Source organism: Carlito syrichta, unplaced genomic scaffold (assembly GCF_000164805.1).
Source record: "Carlito syrichta isolate Samal-C Ts95f unplaced genomic scaffold, Tarsius_syrichta-2.0.1 Scaffold310501, whole genome shotgun sequence".
Taxonomy (NCBI): Eukaryota; Metazoa; Chordata; class Mammalia; order Primates; family Tarsiidae; genus Carlito; species Carlito syrichta.
The window spans coordinates 336,228-349,680 of NW_007254597.1; the positions used below are offsets into that span (position 1 = coordinate 336,228).

Consider the following 13,453-nt stretch of genomic DNA (forward strand, 5'->3'; position numbering starts at 1 on the left):
GGAGGCTGCGGTGGCCGGGAGCGGCCACTGCACTCCAGTCTGGGCGACAGAGTGAGACTCCAACTCAAAAAAAAAAAAAAAAAAAGTAGAACGAATGCACTCTAAAATAACAATAAAAACTATGGAACTGTGATATATAAACCAGCAGCAGTCATTATCAAGTATCATAAACTGTATATAATTGAGCTGTACTTTCAACTAGCAGCACAGTAGCTTTGTTTACACCAGCACCACCACAGACTAGTGAGAAATGTGTTGCTCTGTGACATTATGACAGCTACGCCTACACTGGGTGATAGGAATATTTCTGCTCTGTTCTAATCTTATGCAACCACTATCATATATGCAGATTATTGTTGACTGAAACATTGTTATCAGCTGCTTGACTGTACCATACATGACTGAAAGTGTACATTTGTACACATTCATGAATAGGGTTGTACACACAAATCATGTATATCACCCTTTCAATAATTTAAGGGCTTTTAAAAAGTCATTTTGACTATATTTGATTTTCATATTTTGGGTTGACTTTAGAACCCAACCTCTATGTAGGATGTAGTTCCAGTGTGGTGAGTATAGATGATACAGATGTAGACTGCTCTTTACTGAGTATAGTTTTACACATATGGTGGCAGAGGCTCATGGAAAAGCTTTGGTTTGGGGAGAAGTCATCTCCTGGTTCTGTTTAGCTCCTTACTTCCAACGTCTAGTTTTACCGCTGTATGAATTGCTTACCTTCTGTCCTCCAGCTTTTTCCTTTGTAAATTCTGAAAGCTAACTACTCAATACATAGGAAAGGTGTGATAAAATATTTGCCTTACACCGGTCAGAATAGCCATTATTAAAAAGTTTTAAAAAATGCTGGATGTGGAGAAAATGGAATGCTTACTATTGATGGGAGTATAAATAAGTATAACGTCTATGGAAAGTGGTATGGAGATTTCTCAAATAACCAGAAGTCGATCTACCATTTGATCCAGCAGTCCCACTACTAGTTATCTCCCAAAGGAACAGAGGTCGTTATATGAAAAAGACACCTGCACCTGCTTGTTCATCATAGCATAGTTCACAATTGCAGAGATGTGGAATCAACCTAAATGCCCATCAATCAGTGGATAATGAAAATGCGGTATAGATACACTATGGAGTATTATTCAATCATCAGAAATAATGAGATAATGTATTTGTAGCAACTTGAATGGAATTGGAGAGCTTCATCCTAAGTGAACTAACTCAGAAACAAAGAACCAAATACTGTTTGTTCTCACTTATAAGTGGGAACTAAACTAAGGATCTGCAAAGACATAGAGGATGGTATAATGGACATTGGAGACTCAGAAGTGGGAGGGAAGGAAGGAAAATCACCTGTTGGGTACAGTGTGCACAGGTGGGGGTGGGGGTTAAAGCCTAGACCAAAAACTGTTTGTATCCCCTAAAGCTACTGAAATAAAAATATATATGTTAAAAAAAAATTTTAGAGAGCAGTTTCAGTATTTTGTTAGCTATTTGTTAAAATAGAACAGGATTAGAATCGCCTGTTCTAGAGTTGTTGAGCAAACCACTAAAGTCTCTTTTAAAAAGCAACTATGGGCTGGGTTCGGTGGCTCAGCCTGTAATCCCAGCACTTTGGGAGGCAGAGGTGAGTGGATTGGCTGAGACCATGGGTTCGACACCAGCCCGGGCAACTTGGAGAGACCTCGTCTCTACAATAAATCCTAAATTAGCCAGGCACATTAGTGCACGCCTGTAGTTCCGGCTACTTGGAAGGCTGAGGCCGAAGGATCGCCAGAGCCCAGCTAGTCGAGGCTGCGGTGGCCTGTGTGTGTGCCACTACACTCCAGCCTGGGTGACAGAGTGAGACTCTGACTCAAAAAAAAAAAAAAAAAAAAGCAACTATGGGATGGTAAATTATCTTAAATTTTATCAAAAAAGAGTATTTTCCTCCTAACTATGGATGAAATATACACTAGAAGGTTTGGAAAATAAAAGTACAAAAAAAGGGTTTTTTGGTTTTTTTTTTAAATAGGGTCTTGTTCTGTCACACAGGCTGGAGTGCAGCGGTGTGATCACAGCTCGCTGTTACCTCAAACTTTGGGCTGCAGCCATCCTCACACCTCAGCTCCTGAGTAGCTAGGTCAGTAGGCATGCACCACCATGCCCAGCTAATTCTTTTTCTAATTCTAATTCTTTCATTCAGAGACAACCATTAATATGTTGTTGTATTTCTTTGGGGCTTGCTCAAAATACGTACTTGAAATTATTGTAACATAATTTAAGTCTTATATATTGGTTTGTATTTTTTTTTTTCTTCTTTCAGTTTTTTTATTGTTATAGCTTTAAGGGGTACGTGTGCAGGTTTGTTGAGTTGAGGCTGCTAGTGAACCTATTACCCGAATAGTGAACATCGAGCCCAGTAGGTAATTTTTCAGCCCTCACCTTCCTTTAACCTCCCTTTTGGAGCCCCCAGTGTCTACTCTTTCGTCCCGTATGTCCGCATGTACCCTTGGTTTAGCTCCCGCTTATAAGTGAGAACATGCAGTATTTGATTTTCTGCTTTTGAGTTTTTTCACTTGGGATAATGATCTCCAGTTGCATCCATGTTGCTGCAAAAGACATGCTTTCATTCTTTTTGTGGCTGTGTAGTATTCCATGGTGTGTATATAGCACATTTTCTTTATCCAGTTATCGGTGATTGATTCCATGACTTTACTGATGTGATTAGTGCTATGATAAACATATGAGTGTAGGTATCTTTTTGATGTAACAATTTCTTTTTCTTGGCGTACATACCCAGTAGTGGGGTTGCTGGGTCAAATGGTAGTTTTATTTTTAGTTCTTTGAGAAATCTCGGTGTTGGTTTCCATAGGGGTTATAGTAATTTACATTCCTACTAACAGTGTATATGTTTTCTCTTTTCTCTGCATCTTTACCACCATCTGTTGTTTTTTGACTCTATATTAATAGGCATTCTGACTAGGATGAGGTGATATCTCATTGTGGTTTTAATTGTCATTTTCTGATGATTAATGGTGCTGAGCATTTTTCATGTTTCTTGGCCTCGCGAACGTTGTCTTTTGAGAAATGTCTGTTTATGTCTTTTGTCCACTTTTTCATGAAGCTGATTTTTTTCTGGTTGAGTTCTTTATAGATTCTAGATGTTAGTTCTTTGTTGGATGTATAGTTTGCAGATATTCTCTCCCATTTTGTAAGTTGTCTGTTTATTCCAGTGATTATTTATTTTGCTGTGCAGAAGTCTTTTAGTTTAATTGAGCCTCATTTGTCTATTTTTGGTTTTGTTGCATTTGCTTTTGAAGTCTTAGTCTTACAATTTTTGCCCAGGTCTTCCCATTTTTTCTTCTAGGATTTTTATAGCTTCAGATATCACATTTAAGTCTTTAATTCACTTGAGTTGATTTTTATATATGGTGAGAGATTATTCTTCTGCATATGGCCATGCAATTTTCTCAGCACCATTTATTGAATAGAATATCCTTTTCCCATTGTATATTTTGTCAGTTTTGTCAAATGTCAGTTGGTTGTAGGTATGTGGACTTACTTCTGGATTTTCTATTCTGTTTTGTTGATCTGTGTCTGTTTTTATACCAGTACCATGCTATTTTAGTTACTACAGCCTTGCAGTATAATTTGAATCAGGTAATGTGATGCCTTCGGCTTTGTTCTTTTTGCTTAGGATTGCTTTGGCTATTTGAGCTCTTTCTTAGTTCCATGTGCATTTCAGCATTGTTTTTTCTATTTCTGTAAAAAATGACATTGGTAATTTGGTAGGCATTTCATTAAATCTGTAGATTTTTGGTTGGTATGGTCATTTTAGCAATATTGATTCTTCCAAGCCATGAGAATGGGATGTTTTCCTATTTGTTGTGTTATTTATGATTTATTTCATCTGTTTATGGTAGTTCTCCTTGTAGAGATCTTTGATCTCCTTGGTTAAATGTATTCTAGGTTTGTTTTGTTTGTTTGTTTATGTTTTTCTGGTAGCAACTGTAAATGAGATTGAATTTTTTATTTGGTTCTCAGCTTAAATGTTATTGATGTATAGAAATGCTTCTGATTTATTTATTTATTTTTTTTGAGTCTCACTCGGTCGCCCAGACTGGAGTGCAGTGGCCGCTTCCGGCCACCGCAGCCTGGCCTCCCGGGCTCCGGCAATCCTTCCGCCTCAGCCTTCCAAGTAGCCGAAATTACAGGCATGTGCTACCACACCCAGCTGATTTTTTTATTTATTGTAGAGATGAGATCTCGCTGCCCAGGCAGGTCTCGAACCCGTGGGCTTAGGCAATCCACTCACCTCAGCCTCCCAAAGGCGTGGGATTACAGGCTGAGCCACTGAGCCCGGCTTGCTTCTGATTTTTATATGGTGATTTTTTTGTCTTGAAACTTCACTGAAGCCATTTATCAAATATAAAAGCCTTTATATTTTGTTTTTTCTTTTAGGATTATATAAGAATCCTTTCCCTAAGTTTGTATATAATTTACATTTTACTTTGTGTATTATCTCAGTTGGTGATTCTCCATGTTACATAGATAACCCAATTTGGATTTTTTCATTTAGATTTGATATCCTCCATTATGGAAGGACTTCAAGATTTTGATAGTGTAGCCATTATTGTAATATAAAAAAAGAACACTACATTGCTAATTTTTTTTTTTTTTTTTTTGAGTTGGAGTTTCACTCCGTCACCTAGACTGGAGTGCAGTGGCCATTCCCGGCCACCGCAGCCTCTACCCACTGGGCTCTGGCGATCCTTCCACCTCAGCCTTCCGAGTAGCCGGAATTACAGGCACGCACTACCACACCCGGCTGATTTTTGATTTATTGTAGAGATGAGGTCTCGCTGCCCAGGCGGGTCTCGAACCCGCGGGCTCAGGCAATCCACTTACCTCGGCCTCCCAAAGGCGCGGGATTACAGGCTGAGCCACCGAGCCCGGCTTACATTGCTTATTTTTAATAAAAGTTTTCAGAATTGGATTTTCAAATCAACAGTTGTTATTTTTTTAAAAAGTTCTGAGAAAACATTTTCATATGGTGCTCAGATCTATGAAAAGTGTTTGAAAAGCATGTTGCTAAGTCACTGAGGTCTTATCCCAATAATTCATTATAAATTTGTCCATTTTTGTTATTGCTGCTGCTGCTATTCTGTCATTGTAGAAAAGTCATTTAAATTCTTTGAGTTTGAATTTTCCCATTTAGAAAGTAAGAGTGAGCCAGATAATTTCTGAAGCATTTTCTGACATTTTCATTTTTGTTTTATTAAAAAAAATTTTTATTATAGAGAAGTGGGGTACAAGTGAGGATTAACTATGTAAGCAGGCTGCATGCAGGTGAAGTTTGGATGTCTAACTGGCCCTTGCTCCTCTTGGTGGTAGACAAGGTACCCTTTGTGTTGTCACGTGCTCCCTACCCGCCTCTCTCCCTCCCTCCCCTAGCAGTGCCTAGCGACTGCTGATTCCACCCTCGTGCTCATGCGACTTGTGTTCAGGGCCCGTTTAGGAGGGAGAACATCGGTGTTCGGTTCTTTGATTCTATGATCGTTCACTTAGGGTGATGGTCTCTAACTCCATCCAAGTTGCTGTGAAGTCCATGGTTTTGTTTTTCTTTATGGCTGCGTAATACTCCATCATGTATATGTGCCACATGTTCTTTATCCAGTCTACTTTCGATGGGCAGCAGGGTTGGTTCCATGTTTTTGCTCTTGTGAATAGTGTGGCAATAAACATGTGCGTGCAGTGTCTTGTTAGTGGAGTGATTTATGTTCCTTCAGGTATGTTCTCAGAATAGGGATTGCTGGATCATATGGAAGATTGATTTTTAGTTCTTTTAGGAGTCTCTTCACTGTTTTCCATAGAGATTGAACTAGCTTACATTTCCACCAGTGTAGAAGCGTTCCGTTTTCTCCGCAGCTGCACCAGCATCTGTTGTGTTTTTGATTTATTAATGATAGCCATCCTTACCAGAGTTAGATGGTATCTCATCAGAGTTTTGGTTTGTGTTTCTCTGGTGATTAGTGGGGCCAAGCACTTTTCATTTGTCTGTTGGCTGCTTCTGTGTCATCTTTTGAGAAGTGTCTGTTCCTGCCCTTTGCCCACATTTACTTATTTATTTTTATTTTTGTTATTTTTTCCTTTCACTTCATTTGAGTTCCTTGTAGATCCTGGATGTTAGGCCTTTGTCAGATGCATAATTTGCAAATATTTTCTCCCATCCTGTGGGTTGTCTCTTTACTCTTTTGATGGTTTCTTTTGCTGTGCAAAAGCTTTTCAGTTTGGTGAGGTCCTACTCGTCTATCTTATGATGGCATTCACTTCTGGGTACTTAGTCAAGAATTTGTTGCCTACTCTGATATGCATAAGGGTGTTTTCTATGTTTTCTTCTAAGGTTCTTATAGTTTGAGGTTTTAAGTTTAGGTCTTCGATTATTGTATATGGTGATAAGTAGGGGTCTTGTTTCATTCTTCTTCCTGTGGTCAGCCAGTTTTCCCAGCACCATTTGCTAAATATGGTCTCTGTGTTTTTATTTTTTCCATTGTTTTGCCTTTCTATTCTGTCATGTAGTTGAGATCATAAAGTATGTAGCCTTTTCACATAGACTTCTTTCATTTATTAATATGCATAATAATTAAATAATAATTAAAGTTTCTTCATGTCTTTTGTTGACTTGAGAGCTCATTTCTTTTTGGTACTGAATAATTTTCCATTGTCTGGATGTACCATAGTTATTTATGTATTCACCTACTAGAGGATATCTTGGTTGCTTCCGAGTTTTGGCACTTATAAATAAAACTGCTGTAAACATCCATGGTTTTTGCGTGGACATACATTTTCAACTGATTTGGGTAAGCCTTCAATATATTTTTCATCTGATAATCTTTAAAAATATTTTAAGTCAACTTGGAAAAGTTAGAAAAGCAATTATTCTCAATGCCTAAATCCATACATATTACGCATAAGGATCCCTTACCTTGCAAGAAGATTTGAAAATGCAGGTGCATTTTTTTGTAATTAAGGGATAGCAAGTTCCTTTCTGACCTATTTACCCTGGGGCACAGATTTGAATCTTAACTCAATGAGCAGCTGAGTCCTATACTAATCAACCTAAGTGACTTCTTTCTTGATCTTGAAATAAATGATGAAATGATAATGTTAGATCTGCTAGTTTGATCTGGAAATGATATAATGTGGGTACTACCTGTTAGATACTGGACTTTTACAAGTGACATAAAATGAATGTAAGATGACAGTAATTTTGGACTATATTTTAGCTATTGTCTAGAGGTGAAAGATGATTTATCAAATGTCAATGCACTCTGCCTCTTATTTTTCATTTTCTGCATTTTTGCCCTTCTCTCTTCCTCTTTATTGTAGGATATAAATAAAATAAAGTTGAGCAATGCGTAAATTAGAAACACTATGAATTTTAGGATCTGATTTTCATCATATCTTGTTTTTTAGTACTTGATTGTTTTTAAATAGTTCATTCCCATTCAACAAAAAATATATTTCATATTAACTGTCTTGTTGAAATACTTTTAATTTAACATTGTAGCCATGTGCTAGGCCTACCTATCTATTTTAACCATGTTTCAAGGGAGTCTGTAAATGCAATATATAAGAATTTGATCATCCTTTAGCTGAATGATGACATTTGGAAGAGTTTAGTTTTACCCCTGAAATTATGTTTTAAAAACAAATTATATTTTATTGATCATGTATTATGATGTATATAGATACTTTTGATGTTTTTCAGCATTCTCTGTAAATTGCATAATAATGTTTCAGAATCCTTATATGGTCCTGATTACCAATAGAATAGTTTCCTCCTGTCAAAACATCCTTCATTCAAAGTTTTACATTCATTTTTTATGAAAAGTATATAAATGTTTGAATAGAACTTGTTTAGTAGAAATATCTAAAATTGCTTAAAGAATGCTTGTGAGTCCCAAATTGACAGACTATAAAGGTTTGGATGTCCCCACAAAATTCTAGGCATTGCTTTTTTTGTAAGTGGTACTTTAGAAGGTAATATGTAGAGTTAAAAACATAAGAACTTTGAACAGACTAAAATTAATTTTTTGGTTTTTTTTGAGTTGGAGTCTCACTCTGTCGCCCAGACTGGAGTGCAGTGGCCGCTCCCGGCCACCGCAGCCTCGACCTGCTGGGCTCCGGCGACCCTTCCACCTCAGCCTTCCAAGTAGCCGGAATTACAGGCATGCGCTACCACGCCTGGCTGATTTTTTTGATTTATTATAGAGATGAGGTCTTGCTGCCCAGGTGGGTCTTGAACCCGCGGGCTCAGGCAATCCACTCACCTCAGCCTCCCAAAGGCGCGGGATTACAGGCTGAGCCACCGAACCTGGCTAAAATTAATTTTTTAACATAACTGTACATTATTGTTTTGGGTCTTAATAATTCTCTAAGGTCAGGAAATCGGATATCTTTTGCCCTATTTTATAACTATTACTTAGGTAAAGTAATTTGTCCAGGGTCACATCAAGGTAAGTTGCAGAATTGAGATTAGAGGCTTTTTTTAAAAAAAAAGAAGACAGAAAGGCTTCCACAGTGGGAGGGGACCTGAGAGGGTTGCCCGATTAGATGGCTTTCTGACTTAGTTTAGTGCTTTTTATTTTTTCTGTGTTAGGCTACCAGTCTTTCACAATATTTTACCATAGTCATTGATACCATTTTGTTTCATTGTCCACTACTGCCTAAAGAAGATAAATCACAACTTTACTCTTTAGTATGCCTTTAAACTGTTGTGACCCGATGACTTACTATTTGGGAGGTGGGAGTGAGCATACGCTTATTTTTTTGTGATCTAGTTCCAATGGAGAAGCATGTATTTACCTATAAATAAACTATATAATGTTAATCAGTTTCTGTCTTTTGGCCAGAACTGCTAAAGCAATAGCACTGAGTGAATGTAAATAAAAGAGACTAACAGGAGAGGTTCAGGGCTAGAACATTAGATTTATCCTGTGGTTGTCATGTGCACTATTGCATCCAATAAGGGCTTCTTTTGTACTTTCTGTTACAGATGCTGACATTTTCTTCTAAGGAGAGATATCCCTTATTTACTTTTGTAAATGGTCATTCCAGAGACTATGATTTTACATCTACTACAAACAATGAAGAAGACCTTTTCTCAGAGGATGAAAAGAAAAGATTGAAAAGATTTAGCACAGAAGAGTTTGTCTTGCTTTAAAGATGAGCGCATTTGTGCTTTGAAAGGGGAAAAATGAAAATGAGAAACAAGTATACTTGAAACTGGTTTATTTTCACAAATATCTTAACTTTATGTGTTCTTTAACAAAAGAATGTTTGAAAATATACAAGTCTAAAGATATTTTTCTAAAAGAGGAATGATTGAATCCTACTTTCTAACCTAGCAATCTGGCTGTCTTCCTGTTTCCCTGAACTCGGCGAACGGCACTTCTACCGTTGTCTTCAACGTCTTCCACCTGAATCCATTGGTCTCCTGGAGATTTTAGAACAGGGGCATCCCCAAAGACTGGGGTCACCAGATAGCTCCAGAATTCTCATCTATACTAATGGCCAGATGACCAGAAAATGAATCTTTAGGCTGCCTAGCCTCTTGCTGTTAATGCACCAAAGAATACTTTTGGATGTGTCCTGATAATTTAATAGTGTCTGTTAGCTGTGACATGCATACAGTGATATAAGCAAAGTCATGAGTTAAGGTAATATTAGCAGTATGATTTTATAATGGCTCCTCATGCTTGCTGTTGCATCTTCTATGAGGAGAGAATATGAAGTATTGGTTTACCCCACAAATTCGAAGGTATGTTATTAATACCAACTGCATCCAATCAAATCTGAAAAAGGAAAAAGAAATAGTAGCGTTTGTTTCTATCTCAGAAGTGAAGTTCCATGATAACTCAATTTATTATGCAGTTTTAAAATCTAAAGTACCAAGACACACATCAGCAGATGCTCCTCTGTGTACTTTTGCAATTTGTACAAAGCAGTGTAGTGGTGTTTAGAAGCTGAGGCCATCCGTAAGGTAAATCTGCCTGAAGTGTATCATGTGTTCCTTAAAGGCAAGTTTGTGATCTAAAAGTGCAAGAGTTGTTATTGAGCCAGGATTATAAAGTAAAAACTTTAATCAAGATGTGAAAGGATAAAATGCTTTTGTTTTGGTTTTAGTGTTGGGGTTATTTTGATCCTTTCATTTGAGAAATCAGTGTCTTAAATGAATTCTGTTGTTTATAATAAAGGCATATAACATTGTTGCTCTGAAAGCAGATTATTAACTTTTATTATGGAGCTTCCATGTTTCGATATAAGGGTGACACGTAAAGACATGCAATGGTGTACCATTTATAGGCACTGAGCCTGCCTGTTTAGAGTTGCATGCCAAGCCAAAACAGAGTGGACTGATAGCTTTAGTTTGCCTGATGAGAAAAATGAGATTTGACATTTCCCAGTGAAGATGGTTTATTGAATTGAAATAAATAGTTTGAAATCAAAAATTTCCTGTAGCCTCGATAAAATCAGGACAAATTAAGCCCGGTGCTAATTTTCTGAGGGAAGCCAGGGGTATGCTAGATATTACACACTGCAGTCCTCTCATGTAAGCTATTGCAATTTACTCTTCCTATACAGCTACAGTAATTCACAGGATTCTACAATAAACACATCAAATGAGAGCACACATACCTTCACATGGATCAAAACTGTTAGTAAATGTTCTTACAAGAACTACTTAGAGTTGTAGGATAGCATTGTTATTTTCTCATCATAGTTAAGGGTCATTTTAAAGTAAAGTTTTGGAATGAGACAAAACTGTACCTGGACAAAGTTAATGTGAGAGGATGCAAAAACTTCCTTTACATTGAATTGTATTGAAAACACTCAGTACATTGTATAGACAGGTCTTACAATACGATCATCCTCATGACTGGGAATAGCTGTTTAGAATCAGAAATTGTTAGCCTCATATGCGTATAAAAAGTATTCAGTAATACATTATGAGTGAATGAATCATGCATGAAAATTGAGAGAGGATCAATTTATCTTACTTGCTAATTCAACTTCAGCTGAAGACCTGCCGAAAGTTTATGCTAATTTTTCATTGGGAAGACAGCAACAAAACTATATTGTTAGATATGGAATAACGGTACTGTACATCCTGGTTTCAGACTTTGTTTTGAACACATTTCATTTCAAGTTCTGACAGCTAGTAAACTCAGTCAATAAAGCGTTCAGATGATCTCTTTCAGCCTGGAATAAAGGAAAGTCTGAAAGGGCAGGATTCTAAGATGAGTGTTCTGTTAGAGTTATGATGGGAGGAGCTTTCCTTTGGACATCAATTTACCATTAACATTTCACAAATGAGTTTTTAAAATTCTCGATGTGACTTTTTCATGGTGAAGTTTTCTTTTCTGTCTTCTTCATAAGATTTGACACTTGGAATCCTCTTTTGTCAATGTATTAACCACAGCAGGTGATCTTAAGAGTCATCATAGCCGGGCTCGGTGGCTCAACCTGTAATCCCACGCTTTGGGAGGCTGAGGTGAGTGGATTGCCTGAGCCTGCAGGTTCGAGATCCACCTGGGCAACTTGGCGAGACCTCATCTCTACAATAAATCAAAAAATCAGCCGGGCATGGTAGCGCGTGCCTATAATTCTGACTACTCAGAAGGCTGAGGTAGAAGGATAGCTGGAGCACAGCAGGTCGAGGCTGCAGTGGCCGGGAGTGGCCACTGCACTCCAGTCTGGGTGACAGAGTGAGACTCCAAAAAAAAAAAAAAAGGGTCATCGTTTGTTGAATGAATGAATGAAAAGATCCTTGATAATGCAGGTATATTAAAGAACATTTCCCTGAGATAGTCATTTTTCTGTTTTTACATTAAACCAATCTTATTAAATCTGTATTAGTGAGAAGACATCTTTAGAGGGTTAAAGTTTAGGTTGCTTTTGTGTCCTGTTAACAGAATTTAACATTGTCCAAAGAACAGAAAAATGACTTAACTATGTAATCTGATTCTAGGTCAGAAATCTCTATTGTTTCTGATTACACTAGGAAGAATTTTCATTTTCATGGTTTATCATAGATCACTTTTATTTTATAGCTTGCATTTGACATTGCCTTTTTGACTATATAGTCATATATAACTATGACAAAACTATAAAGATTTTCTGAAATCAGGAAAACAGGAGGAAGGACATAATGACAAAACAATTTGAAAATATTAAATTGCTATTTAATTATTATTTGAACTGACATAAGGAGGAAGTTGAGGATTTAAAATCATGATGAGCCAGACTCAGTGGCTCAGCCTGTAATCCCGTGCCTTGGGAGGCTGAGGTAAGTGGATTGCCTGAACCTGCAGGTTCGAGATCCACCTGGGCAACTTGGCGAGACCTCATCTCTACAATAAATCCAAAAAATTAGCTGGGTGTGGTAGCGCGTGCCTGTAATTCCAGCTATTTGGAAGGCTGAGGCGGAAGGATAGCTAGAGCCCAGCAGGTCAAGGCTGCTCCAGGAGTGGCCACTGCACTCCAGTCTAGGTGACAGAGTGAGACTCCAACTCAAAAAAAATAAAATAAAATAAAATAATGATGAACTAGAAGCAAGACATCCAGAATATATGATAGAACAATTTCTTGCAAAGGATAAGAGATTTTCTGTAAAACAAAAAACAAAAAACTCTAGGAGAGCAAATATTTATCATATGATATTTATTTAGCCTCAGTATTGTCAATCAACCACAATTTAACAGTGCTATTTATTTGAGCATTTGTACTAAGTATTCTGAGGTACTGAATTAAAAAGGTGACACATAGACTAGGAAAAATTGGAAACATCCTATTGATTCTAAAATACAAATTTTATATCATTTTATAGTTTGAATCTTAAGTCAGTTTTAAAATCTTAAGCATTTTTGTGTGGCTTTCATGGTTATTTAAAGATTTTTTTCCCTTGCCTATAAACTTTGAAAAATATTGTATTTAGAGCTGGTATTGCAGACACATTTCTGAGTTAGCATTTTCCTCTCTTTTTTACAGTCCTTCTCGACATTATTGGTGGCAAGCAATGGCCCAAAACATTGACAACTACAGTTATAAAATTTTACTTATTCTCTCACAAAGATAAGAAAAATATGTTAAATGTGGAGAATACATGTTATTAGGTAGGAAAATTACTTTTGTACTATGCTACCCTCTAAATAGTTCCTCCAGAAATTTAGAAACTCAGTCTTCCAAGTTTGCCATCCAAGAGTGAATCATAAAAAAGTATTCTACAGAGAATTATCTTTCATTTAAATTAGTTTTTAAAAATTAATAATTACAAACATGGGTATTTTGTAATAAGATAATATAAAGTAATAAAAAATTGGGAATTCATGGGTTTTTACAAGAAATTGCTTTACTTATTTATTTTTTGGTTTTTTTTTTTTTTTTTTTTTTG

At 36.9% G+C, this 13,453-nt stretch overlaps 1 protein-coding gene across 7 annotated transcripts in view; it reads left to right on the forward strand.

The window, feature by feature from the left end:
• ATG4C (autophagy related 4C cysteine peptidase) overlaps nucleotides 1-10,283 on the forward strand; it is a 101,610-nt gene extending 91,327 nt beyond the window's left edge. For all 7 annotated transcript variants that reach the window (XM_008068359.1, XM_008068364.1, XM_008068362.1 and 4 more), the window contains one exon: nucleotides 9,056-10,283. In XM_008068359.1, the coding sequence (XP_008066550.1) occupies nucleotides 9,056-9,223 (168 nt within the window). In that variant the 3' untranslated portion in view covers nucleotides 9,224-10,283. The remainder of the gene's footprint in view (nucleotides 1-9,055) is intronic.
• The last annotated feature ends 3,170 nt before the right edge of the window (nucleotides 10,284-13,453 follow it).